Below are 22,109 nucleotides of genomic sequence, written 5' to 3'. Positions count from 1 at the left end.
GGTTCAAATTTTCCAGTTTAATTGTTGATTTCTCATGATAACTGCTCATGCCAGAAAAACTCTTTCTCTACGTTCTAGTAGCATCTTCTATTGCCTAAGTGGATCTTTCTCTCCTCTCTCCCTTTTTGCACATGAACTTATAAATGCTGAAGGACAGCATTTATAGTATATTCATATTTTCTGTTCTGTGTCTTAGCAAAATGTCTGGAATCTAACAGGGCATCAGCCCTTATTCAGGTCTATTGCCATATCCATAGAATCATGTTAGATAGAATATCAATTTATCTACGAATGGTAAAACATGGCAGCACCATTGTCTATCCTAGGTCACTTGTCTCTAAAAATTAAAAAAAAAAAAATCATTGAACAATAGCATACCATGTAGGAAACCACTCTTAACAATCTCACATAGACTAATTGCCAGCCCTTCTTCTGCCCAGCCTAAATCTATCCCCAGGACAAGGCCTTACAGCAGCACAAAACAGATTCCAATCCAAAAATGTTATATAGGGCCACCAAATAATGAGAGGAGGTGAGCTGTTTTCTCTGGGCACCTTTTATGCACTGTTTACTGTGAGAGCCAAAAATTGATCTTGGCTCTCTCTTTTCCTTCTGTTTTTTACAGATTGAGCCTCTTGTGCTGTTTTTCAACCAGTTCCTTTCCGATAGGCAGATATGGTGGGTTAAGATATTTCTCACTGATGAAGAAAGTTGATATGTTTTTAAAGGTTTCCCAAAACTCATCTGATACCATTTTCCCTAGAGCCTCTTTCCATCTGCTTCTCTGCCTTTTTAGGACAAGATAATATCATTTTGTAATATATGATTTTACAGTTCAATTTATCTGGAAGTAGTCTATGTGAAGGTTACTAATAATTATATTCCCTGATCTTATCCAGGGTCTTAAGCCCACTTTTTCCAACCAGAGTTAAGGGATAGGTGAATATTGCCAAACGTTCCTGAGAAGCTGACAGTGTCTCTTTTCCTAATTTCAAGTTCAGGATTACACATCAATGTCTATAAATAAAAAAATAGGTTCCATTCATCATTCTAGAAACTGGGCTAAATGATTTTTGAACATGCAAAATGTATTTAAAGTAGTTATGTTTAATATATTCATTTAAAAAACAAACAAAAAAAAACTAAGATAAAATACAATGCTGGAACTCCCAGATAGAAGCTATTTGGAGACATAAGTTCAGCTCACTTAACTGTCTGTGGAGTGAACAGAAGTTTTCCAGTGGAGGGAAATACTCATGTAACACAGAGAGATACTGACAAGGGACCCTCACACTCTTGGATATATATATATTTACCCCAACACTCTAAATCAAGTTACAATTAAAAATATGGTACCCTGTTTCATTAGTTGTTTGTATAAGTAGATCCATGTCTATAGCAAGATTTATTACCTATTATTTACCTATAATGAGAATTACATGGGAAATTTTATTTCTAAGAAAAATTTTTAGAAAAAAAACACACTTTGATTAGCATTTGTCAGAGGGATTTAGAAAAATATTATTGTTCTAGGTGTCTTGCTACACCACATACTTCTTTACCCCAAGTGGAGAGCTGCTCCTTTGAATATATGTCCACCAAATAGTTCTGATTGCTATTGCTATCTCAACCACAAACTTGGTAATTGTGATTACCAAAAATTCTAAATATTTAAAAATTACAGAATATAGGAACATAAAGACCAGTTGGGGATCTTTTGTTCCAAATTTCTCATTTTCAGATGTAGAACCTGAGGTTCACAAGGAGAAAAAACTTTCTCGAGTTTACATAGCAGGTAAGTAAAAGTGAGGACTGACTGGTCAAATGTGACTCATGCTCCAGTTTCCTTTCAACTCTATTCCGTCAGTTATTGACAAAAGATGGCTGGTGATTGTTCCTACATTCTGTTTTCTGGCTATGGGTTGTTTATAGACTGTTCTGTTTGATAAAGGGCTGATGAAAAGGAGGACTTCAGAAACTGCTCTCGGTCTTTGGCATCATTTTATTGATGCCTTAGTTCCCCATTATCTTTGATAAGTCCCTCAATCTTGTATGCCAACACAAACACAGATAAGAAATCAAGTTACATTATTCCAATTTATTGCACAAATACAGGCAATTGAGAATACATAAGGAGGTCACAAGCACACTAATAATTAATGATACAATACTGCATTGTGGGATAGAGTAGCTATGGAGGGAGAAATTAAGGCTGGATGAAAAGGTGTGCGTTCAGTGGTCTTCATGGAGAAGATGACCTTGAAGTTGAAATTTAGAAAGACAATTTGGGGCAGTGATCGTGTGAAGAGAACCCCAGCATTGTGCTCTGTGTCTGCCTCAGGTGGGCATACTATAAAAGGCAGGCAGGGTGGGAAAACTCTCAGTTAGATCTTGAGAAAAAATTCATAAATTGTGTGTTGCGTATAAGAAATATGTAGTCAATGATGAAAATATAAATTGGGTGAAATGAAAGAGAAATATTATACAACTGTAAAGATAGATTGGATCCACTCCTAGAGGTTCTGGTAAACCAGGTTTAAGTGTCTGTATGTGAACATCCATGCCATGGAAGGGATGTAATTAATACCCACAGATGATCAAGAGTAGAGATGCAGCTCAGCATGATACACAGTGAAAGGGTAGGGTTTTTTATTCTGCTGTCAAAGTTGGAGAAACAAAATTTTATTTTAGAAAAATGAGAATGGAAAACCTCAGGCCCTACAATTAAATAAAGCATACCAAGTCACTTAATTATCTGTTGTGTGATTGTCGTGATCACTTTCATAATCTAGTGAAATTAACATCTACCTGTCACCTTTTAATCTTGGCATCCTCAATACATAAAATGTAATTAATTATTTCATTAATTGTGACTAATACTCTCAGACTGATTTTTTTCAGTCATTCTACAGGACTCTTAGGCTAAAAACACAAACGATCTTTTCCTTCTTTTATAAATAGAATTTTTTCTTCGCTTGCTTTTCTTCACTACCTTCTATTCATAATCAACTATCTTATTTCTCACATATGCCCCCATTCTCTGTTTCTAAAGGTCTTTGCAAATGTTTTATTCATTTACTCGTCACAATACCCGTGTGCGGAATTTCTCAGCACCTTCTGCATTCATTCACTATTGCTATTTTCTCTGCCCCATATTCATGCCTTAGGTGGATTGCTTATCACTGCGGACTTTTCTCCTGCCCAGGCCTACAGATACTGTCTCTGACGGTTACTTATTTTCTCTTTATCTAATCTTTCTCTATTTTGGGCTACCTGTTCTCTATGGTTTCACAATGCATGCATGTTTACGACTAATTATTGTATCTTTTTTTTGAGACGGAGTCTGGCTCTGTCGTCCAGGTTGGAGTGCAGTGGCGCGATCTCGGCCCACTGCAAACTCCGCCTCCCGGGTTCACGCCATTCTCCTGCCTCAGCCTCCCGAGTAGCTGGGACCACAGGCGCCCGCCACCTCGCCCGGCTAATTTTTTTGTATTTTTAGTAGAGACGGGGTTTCACCACGTTAGCCAGGATGGTCTCGATTTCCTGACCTCGTGATCCGCCCACCTCCGCCTCCCAAAGCGCTGGGACTACAGGCTTGAGCCGCGGCTCCCGGCCTATTGTATCTTCTATTCTAGATTTTTATCCTTAGTTTTTCCCTCCATTTATAGGCATGTGAAGTTTAACTTAGCTTCACCTCTATCTTAAAATAGTTCTCTTACAGTGTTAACTTGCTTCATTTAATAATAATTTCTCCTATACTGACACTAAACCTCTGTCAAATTTTATCTTTACCAGAACTCTGTATTGGATGTCATCAGGCCCTCTATGGCTGCATTTCCCTTTGTCTCCCCAAAATGAAAGTCTAAAAATGAGCTTAATTTAGGTCTAGTTGTACTCTTCCTCCACTTTTCATATTTCTGACTTTTTATCTTTATCTTTATCTTTTTTTTTTTTTTTTTTTTTTTTGATGGAGTCTCCCATTGTCACCCAGGCTGGAGTGCAGCACTGGTGTGATTTAGGCTCATTGCAACCTCTGTCTCCTGGGTTCAAGCAATTCTCCTGCCTCAGCCTCCCAAGTGGCTGGGACTACAGATGCCCACGACCCCACCCAGCTAATTCTTTTTTTGTATTTTTAGTAGAGATGGGGTTTCACTATGCTGGCCAGGCTGGTCTCAAACTCCTGACCTCGTGATCTGCCTGCCTCGGCCTCCTGAAGTGCTGGAATTACAGGCGTGAGCATCCGTGCCTGGTCCTTTTTATCATTTTTTTCAACATAACCAGTGTTCTCCTTTCATCTTAGACTCAAACACTTAATGTATTAGTCAACCAGTTGCTTGTCTAACTTTATTCTTTAATTTGTTAACAAAGTCTACCAGTTCCTCTTTTTCTACACGTTTTAGAGATAACCATTATTTCCATTTCCACTCACTTTATTTCAGCTCAGCTCTTAATTTATTCTTCTTTTTTTCACTCACTAAATGATCTCTCCACTTACAATTTCCCTGTTTTTACCTATCTACCTCCCCAGACAATGGGTAACTTAATAAAATTCCCCACTTCCTATTTATCAATCTGCAAACATTATCTAATAATACCATGTCAGTGAATGTGCTGGTGATTTAGGCAATTATACAGATTTTTATAAAACTTCATGCAATACATTGCAAGAATGTATTATTGACTGGTGGTAAAATATTTGCATAGAAAGTTATATAGAGTGTAAGTTATATATATGTGTGTGTGACTGTATGGGTATGGGTGGGTGGTACAAACCATGCCCAACTGTAACTATTAGGAATGCTAAAAAAAAAAAAAAAAAAAAAAAAAAACCCTAAGAACCAAATATTATGGAACTGTCAAAGTTTAACTCAACTTTCAGCCAGCCTTCTTGTGTTCTGTATTTGCACAGTTATAATCAAACAGTTAAATCTTGCTTATTACATGTTGGCTTTCCAGCAGAGAGGTGTGTGAAGTCATAATATAAAACAAGAAAAATAGGAGTCTATCATATCTACAAATGGAAGGAGAATATTAAGGGGAACAGAAGCAACAAAAACAAAATATTCTCATCTGGCGAATAAATCTAATGTAAAATTGGCAGGCTTGTGGAGAGAATAGAAATTTTTCCAGTAGCCCCTTAACAAGACCTTGGCCTTCTGGATTCTTGGCTGTGAATCAGAGTGTTCTGGACATGTGATTCTTATGAATCAGTGGGAGGAGACATTTCCCCTCGATCTTCTAACTCACTGTAAATAGCTGAATATATATTTAATTCTTCATAAACACGATCATCTGGAACCTGATAAGGGAAAAATCATTTCATATCAATCACCACAAATTTCCCATCCCTAGAAGTCTTGCTCAAGAGACTTATCTCATCTACTTTTGTCTTTCTGACTCTCACACTCTCTGTCATTACACTCTAATTATTTCTTTCAGTTCCAGAAAACCAAACCAGACTGGCTGGCTAAGTGGGCCCAAAAGAAATCATGTCAGTCGATGACAAGTTGGTGAGGTTATTCCTTAGTATATCTGCTGTCTTATTTATCTATCTTTGGAAGAGAGTGATTTGTTTTGTTTTTTTTCTTTTGAGACGGAGTCTCACTATGTCACCCAGGCTGGAGTGCAGTGGCCACGATCTCGGCTCACTGCAACTTCTGCCTCCCGGGTTCAAGCAATTCTCCTGCTTCAGCCTCATGAGTAGCTGAAATTACAGGCGTGCATCCCCATGCCCTGCTAAGTTTTGTATTTTTAGTAGAAACGGGGTTTCACCATGTTGGCCAGGCTGGTCTCCAGTTCGTGACCTCAAATGATTCTCCGGCTTTAGCCTCCCAAAGTGCTGGGATTATAGGCATGAGCCACTGGCCTGGCTACTTTTTTTTTTTTTTTTTTAAAGACCAAGTCTGGCTCTGTCACCCGGGCTGGGATGCAGTGGCATGATCTCGGCTCACTTAACCTCCACCTCTTGGGCTCAAGCGATTATCCTGCATCAGCCTCCTGGAGAGCTGAAACCTCAGGAACCTGCCAACACACTGGGCTAATGTTTCCTTTTTTGTTTTCATTGTTGTTGTTTTGTTTTGTTGTATTTTTTAGTAGAGATTTGGTTTCGCCATTTGGCCAGGCTGGTTTTGAACTCCTGACTTCAAATGATCCACCCTTCTCGGCCTCACAAAGTGCTGGGATTACAGGCGTGAGCCACCGTGCCCAGCCTGGAGGAGAGTGATTTTAAAAGGTGGCTAGACTTAAATGCCTCAGGAAAGTGGACAGGTGGAAAGAGTATGTTTCATCCATCAGATCTGGGCAAGTACGGGAGCACCAGGTGCTAGTGGTTCTCATCAAAGGTATAATGGACGGGTGAGGCAAGTGGAAACAGTTGGTAGTCATGAATCAGAAAGGAAAGAATATTGAGGTGAGGTTTTAGAGCAAGTTGGAAAGGAAACGTCAAGAAATAAAGGAATAAAACAGAAACAGGAGGCCGGGCGCGGTGGCTCAAGCCTGTAATCCCAGGACTTTGGGAGGCCCAGACGGGCGGATCCCGAGGTCAGGAGATCGAGACCATACTGGCTAACATGGTGAAACCCCGTCTCTACAAAAAAAAATACAAAAAACTAGCCGGGCGCGGTGGCGGGCGCCTATAGTCCCAGCTACTCGGAGGCTGAGGCAGGAGAATGGCGTAAACCCGGGAGGCGGAGCTTGCAGTGAGCTGAGATCCGGCCACTGCACTCCAGCCCGGGCGACAGAGCGAGACTACGTCTCAAAAAAAAACAAAAAAAACAAAACAGAAACAGGAATAGGCGGCTACTTCTGGGGCAGAAAACAAGGCCAGATACCTCCTCACAAGCCTCCTGCACATTCGTCTCTCATGCTCCACACACTTTAAGGCATCCATATTTTCTAATATTATACAGATCCTATTTTCCCAACCCTCATTCAGATGGATATACTATGAAATGTGTGCTACTTATGAGTATAAAATGTGATTTAAAATGTGAGATTTGGAAACCAAAATAATAAAACTTGGAGAAACTATTTTCTGGAAGAAATGTTTCAGAAAACCCAGCCCATATTTTTAAGGAATAAAGCTCCAATTCTTTAACCTGTCATTCAGGATTTTATATCAGGCTTCTACCTACCTTATTTCCTTTGAGTTCTTCCCCAGCTCCATAGATGGTGAGTGACAGAGCACTACCAAGTCCCAGAATGGTGAGAAACAGCATCATCACTACCATTTCCTATTGAACAGCAACAAACGATAAACAAAGAGTCACGTGGTAGGTGCCCCAAAAGTTTATTTTCTTATAGCATCTCCTGCTTTCATCTCCCCATCATCTGACCAGTCCTTCTAAAGTCACACACACACACACACACACACACACACACACACACACAGAGAGACACAGGAAAACCCAGAGATGGTTACTTGTAGTAGATAACTTTAACCCCAAGGAATTTGCCTGGGTTGAGGGGAGCGGGCAGCCAGCATCTCCCTGGACTGTGTGAATTTACAGAACACTATATGATGTAATGGAGGTTACAGAAAAGGATGGTGTTCATGGAACAAGAAAAGACAGCTTCTTACTTACATTAGGACCCAGAATCTTAGTCTTCCCACACAAAAAAATACATACAGCAGAAAAGGAAGCCATAAAGCACTTTTCGGTCCCAAAATATTTCTGGCAACTGTGGATGTGGATATAAGCCGAGCTCTTCTTCAGGTTGACGATCAGGATGGTAATTCCTGTTGCCCCAGCTATGCTGCTGGCAGTGTTTGCTCCCAGGCTTCCTCTCGCCTGATGATAATAAGGAACACTCAGACCTGGGCCTGCACTTGCTGGCACATTCAATAAACCTATCTTCATCTCAGGGCTGGATGCATTCAGTAAATTCCACATTGCTTCCAAATTTTGGTTAAAAAGGGAAGCCCTGAAAATGGCCGCATTGTTTAATGAGCGTATATTTCTTTCTCGCTGGACTGCATTCAGGAACCACATGGACACGTATGGTCTTTCCTCAAATCTTCTTCTTAATTGAAAACTAATTATTTATTTGATCATGTGAATATAACTACAAGGACAATGCCATTGTGGCGACACTTTTTTTTAGCACGAGCATCAAGGTAAACATAAATTTCATTGTATGTTAAATGGTGCAATTTATGTTTCTAATGATTACATCCAACTTCTGTTGCAAAAAGCCCCAGGACACAAAATAGATTGAAACAAAGTCATATATCCACATTCACTGGTAATATAGGAGACAAAGACATGTTTCCCTTAAGACTCCTCAAACTCCATTCTTCTTACCTTTTCAAAGAGGGACAAAGACAGAAACAGGCAACTCACCAGATATGTGGCATTTCTCCTTTCAGATAAAATTGACAACATTCCAGAAATAGAAAACTGTTCAAAAAGGAGGAAAAAAAGAGCCACAATGAGTTTCTCATTTTCAATGTGTCCTTTTTAACCCCATCTTCCAAACATAGGTACAATTTGGGGTACTTGATAAAGTTACTTAGTAATGTCACCTGTGAACCCAGTATTTCCTTATTCTTAGTTTCTGTAGAGTGCTCCTCAAAAGTAAATGTGTATACGAATAAGGCTGGGTGTAGTGGCGCATGTCTGTAATCCCAGCACTTTGGGAGGCCGAGGCGGGGGGATCACCTGAGGTCAGGATTTCGAGACCAGCCTGACGAATATGGCAAAACCCCATCTCTACTAAAAATACAAAAATTAGCCAGGCATGGTGGCCTGTGCCTGTAGTCCCAGCTATTAGGGAGGCTGAGACAGGAGAATCGCTTGAACCCGGGAGGTGGAGGTTGCAGTGAGCCAAGATCATGCCACTGCACTCCAGCCTGGGCGAAAAGAGTGAGACTCCGTCTAAAAGAAAAAAAAGTGTATATGAATCATGTGAGGGTCTTGCTAAAATGCAGATTCTTATTCATTAGGTCCTGGATGGAGCATGAAATTCTTCATTTACATGAGACTCCCAGGAGATGCTAACCCTGACAATGCAGGGGTTACTCTTGGAGTAGCAACGTCCAGCAACATCAGGGGCATGAATCTGTTAGACCACCACTCTCGTTCTATTGCAATTGTCTATTTGTATGTGCATCTTCCATCAGCTCCTCTAGGCAAGAAACATGTGTTTGTGGCATGCATATTTCCAGAGTTTGACATATATCATGTGAATATAGAGTAATTATGAAAATGTACATGATGATATTTTTACCAAACATTTACATATTTGATATAAATATAAGTCAATAGCACAAATTCAAAGCAATCTCCTAAAGACTCAGATTGTGAGTTTGATGGGTTGAGAGACACTTAATAAGCTATGTTTGAAATAAAAAGACAGTAGATACAAGTTTCAATTATAACAGAGGTAGAGGTTCAAGGAGAGTCCTGAACAAGTCATCTGAGCACTAAGGATTTAGCAGAATGCAAAGTGAATGTGATATAGTTTAGAATTAAAATATATTCTCATGAATGAAGTGTCGATATAATGAAAAAACATGAATAATCTCAAAATAACTGTGCAGCGAAGGAAGACAAACAGTAAAGAGAACATACTTATATAAAAAATGCAAGTTAATTTATATTCACAGAAAGCAGATCAATGGTTTCTTGGAGATGAGAGGAGAAGGAGTGGAGGGAGGAAGAAAGAATTACAAAGATACACAGGGAAGCTTTCGGAAATTATGGATACATACATTGTATTAATGTGGTGATGTTTTCGTGTGTGTCTATGTGTGTCAAAGGTTAGCAAATTGTACACCTGAAATACTTGCAATTTATTATACGTCAATTAGACCTTTAAAAAGTTAGATACCTTATTATCTCACTCATCCACCTGTTTTTCCACATAGAACAACGAGTAAAAGAGATACCACGAGAAAAATACCTGAAAGTTTCTAGGGCATGGAAGGTCACCATGTGCCCATTGATCTTAATTTTTCTCAGCCCAGCAATCTCTTTCCTCATTTTTCATGAAGATAACTTTATTTTCTATTATTATTATTTTGAGACAGAGTTTTGCTCTTATTGCCCAGGCTGGAGTGCAACGGCTCAATCTCCGCTCACTGCAACCTCTGCCTCCCAGGTTCAAACAAGTCTCCTGCCTCAGCCTCTCAAGTAGCTGGGATTACAGTCATGCACTATCACACTCAGCTAATTTTTTATATTTAGTAGAGACGAGGTTTCACCATGTTGGCCAGGCTGGTCTCGAACTCCTAACCTCAGGTGATCCACCCACCTCAGCCTCCCAAAGTGCTGGGATTATAGGCGTGAGCCACCATGCTCAGCCTCTGTTATTATTTTTAGATGACTTTCATATAACTTTATTGATGAATAGTGCTAGAGATATGTTCTTGGAGTTGAATTCTGAAAGTTTAGGTTCAGTTACTATCAGCCAAGTGTCCCTTAGGCAAGTCATTTAACTTGCATTAGATTCAGGTTTCTCATCGGATAAAACTGTGGGCTAAATGTTTAACCCAACGTTAATTATAAAAAGAATGTTTTGTTGTTGTTAATGAGCATATCTATGTTAGGAATTATAAATATCATCTTAATACTGGAAATAACTGGTTAGTTCTTAGCAAGAGAGAGACCTATGTTCAGTGTTATTTCAGAAACTATTATAGATATATACTCACAAGTATGGCTCCCCAGAATGGATAACCTGCTTTAAATGATGAAAAAATGTCTCCCTCAATGTGTGAAATATCAAGTACAGAGCAGACAACTGTTCCAAAACACAGGCATATCATACCGATCAGAATTTGTGTTACCTATAGAAAAACACATGAATTTCATGAAAATCAAAATATTTTCCCAAGATTGTATCATTTTTTAATAATAGAGGCCGAACATGAGAAACTGCTTTAGTGTCCTAGACTGTCCTGAGAAGGTGATCCACATGTAAGATTTTCCAGGATACCCTGGCCACTATAGGAATTGATACAAGCACTACCTAATGTATGGATGGCCAATACTTTCTCCATGCGCCTTTATGTACGTAGTCATGTTGAACATCAGTAATTGTTCTTTACGTCTAAGTAATGATAAAGATGATGAATCCTTCACTCCTATTGGCCATTCTCATCCTAGCAATTTAAAGTCTTTTTGAGGAAATGCTTCTCTGTTCCCAAAAGGGCCCAGTTAGTATCAACTCTTTATCTACCATGTTTTTTAGAGGACCTGCCACCTCTCATGAATCCAAGTGGGAAAACAGTTGATGCAACTCAGTATTCTTTTCTAGACCCAACCCTTACTAGAGTCAAAGTTGGAGGAGGCTCACTCACCCCCAGGAACTCCTGCTCTTTTTTCAAAACTGTCAGCCATGTATGCTGTGGTGGGGATGAGGCCGACTTCGATAGTCCGCCTGAAGATTCTTCCTGGGGAGGTACTGCCAAGACTTCCAATGCAGGCACACTGTGAAATTTAAAAGCAATTCAGTCATAAGAACATTCTCTAACTCCCTGTGCAACATCCTTGACTGACAGAAAGGGGAGTTTTGTTTATTTTTTCAAAGCCATCCTGTAACTCAAATCTTCGTTGTAATTACTAAGAAACTAAAACTCAGAGCATCCAAGTAACTGACCAAGAACACCTGAACACTCTCCAAGTGATTAGATGGGACAAAATGGAACAAAATCCATGCCAAATTTTCCTGTTCTTAATCTAGTGTTACTTTCAAGTTCTTTCTCATTCATCTATGTTGATAAGTAAAACTGAAAATAAACACAGTTACCTATGCATCTCACAATCCTTTTAACATAGAAATGTATCTGAATATATTATGTCAGTAACAAACTCCAACTTCATGTACACAGAATGCAATGAAGGGATGACTTTGAATGGCTCGATGGGGCTCTTACTATTTTCATCTTCAAAGAAGCATCCCACAGTTTATGGATCATAAAGACCAACCAAGAAGCAGGTTATTTTATAAAGTATTTACAAAAGCATGTGTGAAGGATATGTGTCCCGCAGCACATATCAGACACAGAAGCAAGAGATCTACATACCTAGTATGAACTCTCCTGTCTCATACCCAGAAAATGAGCTTCTAATGTGAGAAAATCTGTTACTTCCACTTTACAAGCTGAGTAAAAGTGTTCCTCTTCAGGGAGAGAGAATCTCTTGGAAAGTACGGCAAGTAGCTTCCTCATACCCAATATATTAATTAAACTAGATGAATCCATGCCTAAATCAATAAAGTTTCATCTCCTAAGCACTGTGACTATGACTTCCCCTGCTGCTAAGTGACTGAGAGTAGAAAAAAATAATACCCTGTACCTACCTGGACGGCTCTTGTGGGAGAGAAAGATTTGCTCTCCTACTATTTTCCGTGTCCATTTTTTCATTAACTGAGCTATCCAGGAGTAAAGAATATTGTTATATTGCGACTTGGTGGATTTCCTCTTGCTGCATGCTCTGAATAGGCAGTTGAAATGGGTTAACTCATGACATTGATGATTATCTTTATACATATGTCATTTGCCAGACAGATAAGTTTCCTGGCTGATTAAGATCAACAGGCTTTTACTTGTAATGAATAGAAAAATTGAGAAGTCTACTAAATAAAGACTCATATGAAATAAGAAAATTTGAGACTCCTGAGCATAATTTTGCCTGAGACTAGCAGGATTTACAGAACCTGAAAACCAGACGTTTTACTAGGAGTTGAGAAGGTGAGAACGAACTGCAGAAAAGAAAGAGATGTGCCCTTCTTCTGGAATTTTCCCCCCTTGTGTCCTAATTCAGCCATTTCTATGGCAGAAGTTATCCAACTGCACTTCTGAAAAGCTTGTCTTCCTTGTTTAAGGCATACTTGGTTTCACACATAGACCCAAAACTGAAGTGCTGTTTTTGTATGTGAGTGAGTGTGTGTTAGTCTCTGAATCTCCAGATCCGTCTATGATGTTAATATCTATCATCTTTCTCTCTCTTTCTGTCTTTTAGAAACTGTTTAAATGATTCTCTGCAGTAGATGGTCTTGGAAATACAACCGGCTGCATTGTAACTGCTGTGAACCATACCTGATAGTGTGTAAAAGCTAAGAAGACTCCCTTGTCTGCTAAATTATTAGACTGATGGTGCTTAGATCTTTACAGTGGCAAGAATGGGACAGTGAAAACACTGAGAGGCATGAACTTTATAACAAATCCCACGAGCAAATCTAAACAGCATTGGACTGAATAGTATGCCTAAGTTAGAATCAGGGCTAAACCATGTGATCATTGTAATACCATAACTAGCTAGACCATAGCAAAATCAGTACAGATAAGATTCAGAGAAGGTTTTAATCTCTTTTGTTTCAGTTTATTTATAAACATAACCTTGAATGGCTCTTCAATAATATTTAAGATACTAAAAATCACACCTCTAATCATGTGTGGTTTTTTTGGGGGGAATGTGAAAAAGAAAATTTTTTTGTTGAAAGCTAAGATATTTACATAAACAGAGGATACTAAAAGACATATTTGTATAGCTTTTGTAGCCAAGTTTATTAACTCAGGTGTCATCTTCCCATGGTGTCTTCAGGAATTGGTGGACATAACCAAGGTGCTATTGGAATTAAGGAATAGACATTACTCACTTACACGTTCATCCAAAAAGAACTTAATGTTCCATGCCAGGCATTGCCCGTATCACTGTGCATGCACAGATGAATGCCAAAATCCCAGGTCCTTCTAGTCCACAATCAAGCAGAACAGAACAAAAATAAATGATATATTATTACCCAATATGTTGGAGGCTAGAGGATGTTGGAACACATAGAAGGGTATAACAATTCTACCTGATAGGGGATATGTAGAGTTCAGGGAAGGAATTCCCAGAGAAGGTAACATTTGAGTCCAGACTTAAAATTGAAATGATAGCGTCAACATTTTTCTATTTGCTTGTTTTTCTTTTTTTTGAGACAGAGTCTCACTGTCACCCAGGCTGGAGTGCAATGGCACGATCTCAGCTCACTGCAGCCTCTGCCTCCCAGATTCAAGCAATTCTCCTGCTTCAGCCTCCCGAGTAGCTGGGACTACAGGAGTGTGCAGCTACACGCGGCTAAATTTTTTGAATTTTTAGTAGAGACGGGGTTTCACCATGTTGGCCAGGCTGGTCTGGAACTCCTAGCCTCAGGTGACTCATTCACCTCGGCCTCCCAAAGCAGGAGTGAGCCACTGCACCCGGCCACGAATTTTCATTTTATCTTTCTTTCTTTTTCTTTTTCTTTCTTTTCTTTTTTTTTTTTAATGGAGTTTCGCTCTTATTGCCCAAGCTGGAGTGTAGTGGCGCGATCTCGGCTCACCGCAACCTCCGCCTTCTGGATTCAAGTGATTCGCCTGCCTCAGCCTCCGGAGTAGCTGGAATTACAGGCATGCGCCACCACGCCCGGATAATATTCTGTTTTTAGTAGAGACAGGGTTTCTCCATGTTGGTCAGGCTGGATGGAACTGCCGACCTCAGGTGATCCACCCGCCTCGGCCTCCCAAAGTGCTGGGATTACAGGCGTGAGCCACCACACCCAGCCTTATTGCCTCTTTCTTAGTGAAATTACCCCACACCTGCTGGGCAAAGTCCTGAAGTCATGGTTCTGTGTGGCCTTTCCTAGTAGTTTATAGTAGTTCATTATTTGTGCAGCAAATAATCAGGAATTGAAGTTGAGATTTAGACTGGAAACAAACTGAAGATGGTCTTTGGTGTTTGCACACGATGCTATTTTGTGAGAATTGTCAACAGAACCTTGCAAAATGCAAATCAGAACCTGTCATACCTTATGGACTCCAAATTGTTTCCTATTCCAATTTTCACAACCACCTCCTTGCCCCTTCGTAAGTTACTTATTATCTTCTATGCCTACACTTTGGTTCCCTACAGTCATGTTTTGTCATCTTTCACAATAATAACATTGAAACATATGACAAAATGACTGGCTTTTTTGCTGAGGCAAAATTATCAAGATGAGTTTTAACCATGCTGCTACCTGAAAGGAAGAGATAACAGAGTTAACACCCCTTCCCTACCATGTATCTTTCCTCCTCTAGCACGGTCTTTGCACACGTGTTTCACCCACCCCACATCTCTGGCTTCCTCTTTGACAAGCAAGGTTTCCTCTTTCAGTTACATACTAGATTTATTTCTTGAAACTTACAAAAAATTTGCTTTTGTATCCCACATGAGCAATTGTTTTCTCAAACTGAATGCTCTACATTGAGCATTGAAATAAATATGTATGAATTTGCATGTTACAAGTTGAAATTTATACTATCTCAGATTAAAGCCTTAAAAGTAAAACCTAAAACCATAAAAACCCTAGAAGAAAACCTAGGCAATACCATTCAGGACATAGGCATGGGCAAAGACTTCATGACTAAACACCAAAAGCAAATGCAACAAAAGGCAAAATTGACAAATGGGATCTAATTAAACTAAAGAGCTTCTGTTCAGCAAAAGAAACTATCATCTGAGTGAACTGGCAACCTACAGAATGGGAGAAAATTTTTGCAATCTATCCATCTGACAAAAGTCTACTATCCAGAATCTACAAGGAACTTAAACAAATTTACAAGAAAAAAATAAACAACCCCATCAAAAAGTGGGCAAAGGATATGAACGGACACTTCTCAAAATAAGACATTTATGTGACCAACAAACATATGTAAAAAAGCTCATCATCACCGGTCATTAGAGAAATGCAAATCAAAACCACAATGAGATACCATCTTGCACGCGTTAGAATGGTGATGATTAAAAAGTCTGGAAACTGAACAGATGCTGGCAAGGATGCAGAGAAATAGGAACACTTTTAGACTGTTGGTGGGAGTGTAAATTAGTTCAACCATTGTGGAAAACGGTGTGGCGATTCCTCAAGCTTCTCCTTGGTGAAGGAATGAAAACACTGGGCCATAAGTCCAGCATTCTAATTTTTCTGGGGACTGCTGTGGCATTTGCTTCTGTCTTGCCTATCTCAGGCAAGGGCAGACAGAACCTGGCATACCCTAGACACATGGGCATCATTAAGAACAAAGGCTGCAGTTTGAATAGCAAGCTAGTACATGCCACATTCCCCCCTCCCATCTCAGGGCAAAGCAAGTAAGCAAAACAAACAGAACAACACTGAACCACAACTGCCCCCTTTCCAAAAAAAAAAACCCCAGCTCCCTGAGAAGGGAAAGAAAAAGAGAACCATATGTTCTGATTTTTCTGAGGGCTGCCCAAGGCACTGGCTCTGCCTCAACTGTCTTCCATGACTGGATGCTCTGTGTCCGGAGTAGGTGGAAGTAGGGCGGACAGGGGTTCAGCTGTCTCTAGGCAGCAGCAGCGCAGCGGGAAGCTGAGACTCTGTCCCTGGATCTCGCTGCTCAAAACTCCTGTTTATCTTGTAACTGAAGTTTTGTACCCTTTGGCCTAACTTCCCTCCTGTCCCCTGCTCCCTAGTCTCTGATAATCATCATTCTACTCTCTGCGTTTGTTAGTTCAAATTTTTTGGGGTTCACTGAGCTCATACAGTATTTGTTTTTCTGCGCCTAGCTTATTTCACTTAGCATAATGACTTCCAGTTCCATTCGTGTTGTCACAAATGGAAGGATTTCCTTCCTTTTTATCACTAAAAAATATATTCCACTATATATGTATTCCACATTTTCTTTATCTATTTATCTGTCCACAGATAGTTAGGATGTTTTCATACCTTGGCCATTGTAAATATTGCTGCAATGAACGTGGCAGTGCAGGTATCTCTTGAGCACACTGATTTCAGTTCCTTTGGATATATACCAGAAGCGGGATTGCTGGACCTATTTTTAACTTTTAAGAAAGCCCCATACTGTTTTCCCTATGGCTGTACCAATTTATGTTCCTACCAACAGTGTACAAGGGTTTGCTTTTCTCTATACCTTGGTCAACACTTGCTATCTTTGGCCTTTTTGATAATAGCTGTTCTAACAGCTGTGAGGTGATAGCTCATTATAGTTTTGATTTGTATTTCTCTAGTAATTAGTAATGTTCAGCATGTTTTATATAGCTGTTGGCCATGTGTATGTCTTCTTTAGAAAAATCCCTGTTCAGGTCATTTGCCCATTTTTAAAAATAAGGTTATGTGGTTTTTTTCTTCTGAATTGTAGCAATTCCTTACATATTTTGCATATTTACCTTTTATCGGATAAATGGCTTGCAAATATTTTCTCCCATTCTATATATTGACTTTTCATTTGTTAGTTTCCTTTGCTATGCAGAAACTTTTTAGTTTGATGTGACTCCACTTATTTATTTTTGCTTTTGTCATCTGTGCTTTTGGTGTCTTATCAAAAAAATTATTGCCAAGACCAATGTCAAGGAGATTTCCCTAGGTTTTCTTTTAGAATTTTCATCGTCTCAGATCTTACATTTAAGTCTCTAATTCATTTTGAGTTAATTTATGTAAATGGTATAAGGGTCCAATATCACTTTTTTCCATGTAGATATCTAGCTTTCCTAACACCATCATTTTAGTCTCAAATTTTCCCAATTCTAAAACTGTCTTGATTTTGTATACTTGTTGGATTCCAAGCTCATATTATTGTCCAACTTTACACTGTTAATACCATTCTTACTGGGTTTCTTTTTTACATATTCACTTATGTACCAGCCCTCTCAAAACTGTTATTCATAATGCAGCCATAGTGACCTTTCAAATTTGCATTATTAGTAGTATCACCATCCTCTGAAATCCATTCAATAACACCCATTGCTTTATGAAAGATTAGTCTTAATTGGCCCACTATACCCTTCATGACTGGATTTCTGCCTTCACTTCTTCTCACCCTACTGCCTCCATATGAATAGATATATAGACATAGTCTTTTCCAAAATATCATATGAAAAGACTATATCTGTATATCTATTCATATGGAAAATAGTTTTGTTGTTACCAGAGTTTGGGGTGGGGAGAGAAGTTTATTGTCCAACTTTACACTGTTGTTGTAAGAGATTACAGAAGGGAACTCTTAGGATGATGAAACGGCTTTGTATGGTACTGTGAATACATAACTCTATGTTTTGTTAAAACTGATAAAATGGTGTTATGCAAATAATGAACTTTACTGTATGTTACTTTAAAATAAAAATTAACCAAGATACCTGTGGAATGCAGGGTGAAATTTAAGCTGTGAAAAATAAATTAAACAACTTTAGAAATGCATGCCAACCTCATTGAAAGAGGTAGAGGTTAAAAGGAGCTGGCCTAATTATTTATAAAAAACAACTACTGGCCGGGCGCGGTGGCTCAAGCCTGTAATCCCAGCACTTTGGGAGGCCGAGACGGGCGGATCACAAGGTCAGGAGATCGAGACCATCCTGGCTAACCCGGTGAAACCCCGTCTCTACTAAAAAATACAAAAAAACTAGCCGGGCGAGGTGGCGGGCGCCTGTAGTCCCAGCTACTCTGGAGGCTGAGGCAGGAGAATGGCGTGAACCCGGGAGGCGGAGCTTGCAGTGAGCTGAGATCCGGCCACTGCACTCCAGCCTGGGTGACAGAGCGAGACTCCGTCTCAAAAAAAAAAAAAAAAAAAAAAAAAACAACTACTTTGACTGCATACCTTAAAGCTGAGGATAAAAAGAACTATACACAAACAGTGTACTCTAGGTGGTAAATTTATTTCTTACAAAAATACTGGTTAGCAATTCTGAAATGAATTTACATGTGTACTAACATTAAACAGGTAAGGAAATAAATTGTGGAAATTGTTGCCAGATTTACATATTCAGAAAATAGGTTATAAATAAGCAAGGTTGGGAGGTTGCTAGAATGGACCCTGTGTGACCATATTTGAGTAGAATTTATCAGTAGGAATTCATGATAGAGAGAAAGAGAGAGTGATGGATAGATACATACATACATATGGTAATAAATATAGATATGTGCGTGCATAGGTAGTGTACTTGCATATATTTCTTAGCTTTGTCCCCTAAGAGGGCCTTGTCATGCACATCCATGTGAAGAGACCACCAAACAAGCTTTGTGTGAGCAATAAAGCTGTTTAATCACCTGGGTGCAGGCGGGCTGAGTCCGAAAAGAGAGTCAGCGAAGGGAGAGAAGGGTGGGGCCGTTTTATAGGATTTGGGTAGGTAAAGGAAAATTACAGTCAAAGGGGGATTGCTCTCTGGCAGGCAGGAGCGGGGGTGGGGGGTGGGGGGGTCACAAAGTGCTCAGTGGGGGAGTTTTTGAGCCAGGATGAGCCAGGAAAAGGACTTTCACAAGGTCATGTCATCACTTAAGGCAAGGACCGGCCATTTTCACTTCTTTTGTGGTGGAATGTCATCAGTTAAGGCGGGGCAGGGCATTTTCACTTCTTTTGTGATTCTTCAGTTACTTCAGGCCATCTGGGCATATACGTGCACAGGGGATGCGATGGCTTGGCTTGGGCTCAGAGACCTGACAGGCCTAAAAGCAGTGACATACAGTAGCAATGAGCATATCTTGCCCCCAGGTCAGGTTTTCTAAACATAGTTCTCTAAATAAAGAAACCAGGGCTCCCTGAAGAAATGAAAATTCTAAGTCTGCAGCAGGTGAAATAACATGAAGAATCTTGTAGTTCCAGAAAATATGAAAGTGCTAAAAAGGGGAGGGTGGGGTGGAGCATGTCAAAACTACACAGGAGCCAACTCAGCTCCCAATGGCCAAAGCTGGAAAACTTTGAGAAACAAAATAAATATTGCTCATAACCAAAAGAATAATATAAATATTCATGAGTACATAACGATATAAATGCTTTAATAAACAAATGAGAGAAGACACAAATCTTCCTTACTGAAACATTTAAATGATAAATAAAGGAGAAATGAGGGAAACAAAATCAGCTTTTGAACAACACAGTAGTATTTGCTGCAGGCAAAATCTACACAGGAATGCTGAAACTTGTGGTTTTTCCCATCTCTGTGGTGTAAATCCTCCCATCAGAGCTAAATTCAAGCTACCCAAATTATGTTGACCTGTGCACCCTGAAAATTTAAAACTGACTTCCACAAACCAATAGAAGTCAGTCTCAGGACATTCCTGTGTAAATTTTTTTTTTTTGAAATGGAGTCTCACTCTTGCCCAGGCTGGAGTGCAGTGGCGCAATATCAGTTCACTGCAAACTCTGCCTCCCAGGTTCAAGCAATTCTCCTGCCTCAGCCTCCTGAGTAGCTGGGATTACAGGCGTGTTTCACCACACCCAGCTAATTTGTGTATTTTTAGTAGAGATGGGTTTTCACCATATTGGCCAAGCTGGTCTCAAACTCCTGATCCCATCTCGACCTCCCAAATTGCTGGGATCACAGGCATGAGCCACTGCACCTGGAACCTGCATACATTTTCAATTGCTTCTTAAAACTCACAGAGTTGTCATTTTATAATCTCTTGTGATGTACACCTCTCTCCAAACTTTTATTTTTCCATCTGCCCATTATACACTGAAGTTAGACCCAGTAAAGTCTCTAGTTTATTCTTTGAATATTCAAAATTTTTTCTAACCTAAAGGCCTTTGAATGTATCCTCTTTTCTTCCATCCTGTTAACTCTCAGTTATCTTTAAGATCTCAGTATAGAAGAAAAGTGTTCTGAAAAGTTATCACTGACATGTCTTCTAACCTGGTTAGAAGCTCGTCCTACGTGCTTCTCAAGATTCCTATACTCTTCCTATCAGAGCCGTTGTGTTTCTAGGGGTCTGTATCTCCCACTACAAACAATTTAAGAGCAGAGATTATGCATCATTCTCTATTGTATGCCAAGCTCTTAGCACAATACATGATGCATAGTAGGCACTCCCTAAATGATTGTTGAATTGGAACAGGAATGAAAATAAATTAAAGAATGTGTAAGCAAAAACTCAGTTGTATGTGAGAAAAGCCAGTTCCCCCTGAAGAAGAGAAAGAGCTGGAGTCCTTTAAAATCAACTGCCTGTTTTTCTGTGACTAGTGAGCCTTATCTCTCCCTTTCCCAGGCATTGTGAAAACTGTTTCTCTAGCTGTGCAGTTGCAAGGTCACTAGGCAGATAAGTCGTAAAACATGTTTTTCCTTGAAAAGTAAGAAATAATGTAATACATGTCTTAGTTGAATAACTGTCTTTGTTTCTCGCTTCTGTAATATGCTTCCCCCTGCAGAGATCTCCCCCAGCCCCACAAAATGCTTAAAAGGTAACCGGACTCTTTGTTTGGGGCTCAGTCCTTTGGATGTAAATCCGACTGGGTGGGTGTACCTAAATAATTAAATAATTCCTCCTCAACCCCTCGGTCTCTCTGATTCCTTAATTATCCCGCTGCAGAATGGATTAAAAAATAAAGAAATATTTATTATATAAGTAGCCAAGAAGTAGAGAAGAACCTTTGCACATATGATATACAAGTAGCTAAGAGTAAATTATGGGTATAAATTTATGCACACAGTAAGTGCTTATATTTCTTATTCATACATTTTATTTATCTTGACTATGTATGAATAAGAAATATAAGTGCTTTAGCAGATTTATAAACGAGGAACTGAGGGAAGTTTTCATGCCACATTGCCACCTTGAAAAGATGGCTATTGGAGTTGTTGGAGGTTATACCAGGAGCCACAATGGAAGTGTAAGTAAGGTTTCCACTGTTCTCTCTCCAGCACATCTGACCACAATCCCACCTTAGCTTTTACCAGCAACAGCAAGACTAACCACAACAGCAACATTATTAGCAAGTACCTGTGGTGCTGTATCACATTTTCTTTTTATTTTCATTTAACCCTCATAGCAACTCACCAAGTAGTTGTTATTATTACATCTATTTTACAGATGAGGAAAACTAGGTCAAAGAGATTAGGTAACTTGCCCATGTTCATACAGGTAATAAGTGATGGTTTCAGAATTTGAACCCAGATGTGGCAGATTCTAAAGGCCTTGTTCTTTACTTCTCTACTTTACAGTTTCCCATTGTCCTTTGAAGAACACATTTGGGCTTGCTGTCAGACTCACCAACATAAATCATCATTTACATGTCAGGGCATGTGTGAGTTCCAGCAGTTCACTGAAATAAAACAAAATCCCTGAGCCTTAACCCTCTCATCTCAAATTTATTTTAATGAAAATTTTTTTCAAATAAATTTTTAAATTTATTTAAT

At 39.4% G+C, this 22,109-nt stretch overlaps 1 protein-coding gene across 1 annotated transcript; it reads right to left on the bottom strand.

Moving 5' to 3' along the window:
• Window positions 1-5,066: 5,066 nt before the first annotated feature.
• On the bottom strand, window positions 5,067-13,299 carry MS4A2 (membrane spanning 4-domains A2). Its single transcript, XM_003909772.4, has 7 exons — window positions 12,304-13,299; window positions 11,303-11,432; window positions 10,655-10,789; window positions 8,343-8,399; window positions 7,629-7,790; window positions 7,134-7,232; window positions 5,067-5,299 (listed from the first exon to the last, which is right to left on the bottom strand). Exons 1-7 carry the CDS (start codon window positions 12,357-12,359, stop codon window positions 5,201-5,203), a joined length of 738 nt encoding a protein of 245 aa, XP_003909821.2. The 5' UTR covers window positions 12,360-13,299; the 3' UTR covers window positions 5,067-5,200.
• Window positions 13,300-22,109: the final 8,810 nt, after the last annotated feature.

The sequence above is a fragment of the Papio anubis genome, chromosome 12, assembly GCF_008728515.1.
Source record: "Papio anubis isolate 15944 chromosome 12, Panubis1.0, whole genome shotgun sequence".
Classification (NCBI taxonomy): domain Eukaryota; kingdom Metazoa; phylum Chordata; class Mammalia; order Primates; family Cercopithecidae; genus Papio; species Papio anubis.
The sequence above is the reverse complement of the archived record's forward strand: the minus strand, read 5'-3'. Positions and strand labels throughout refer to the sequence as shown.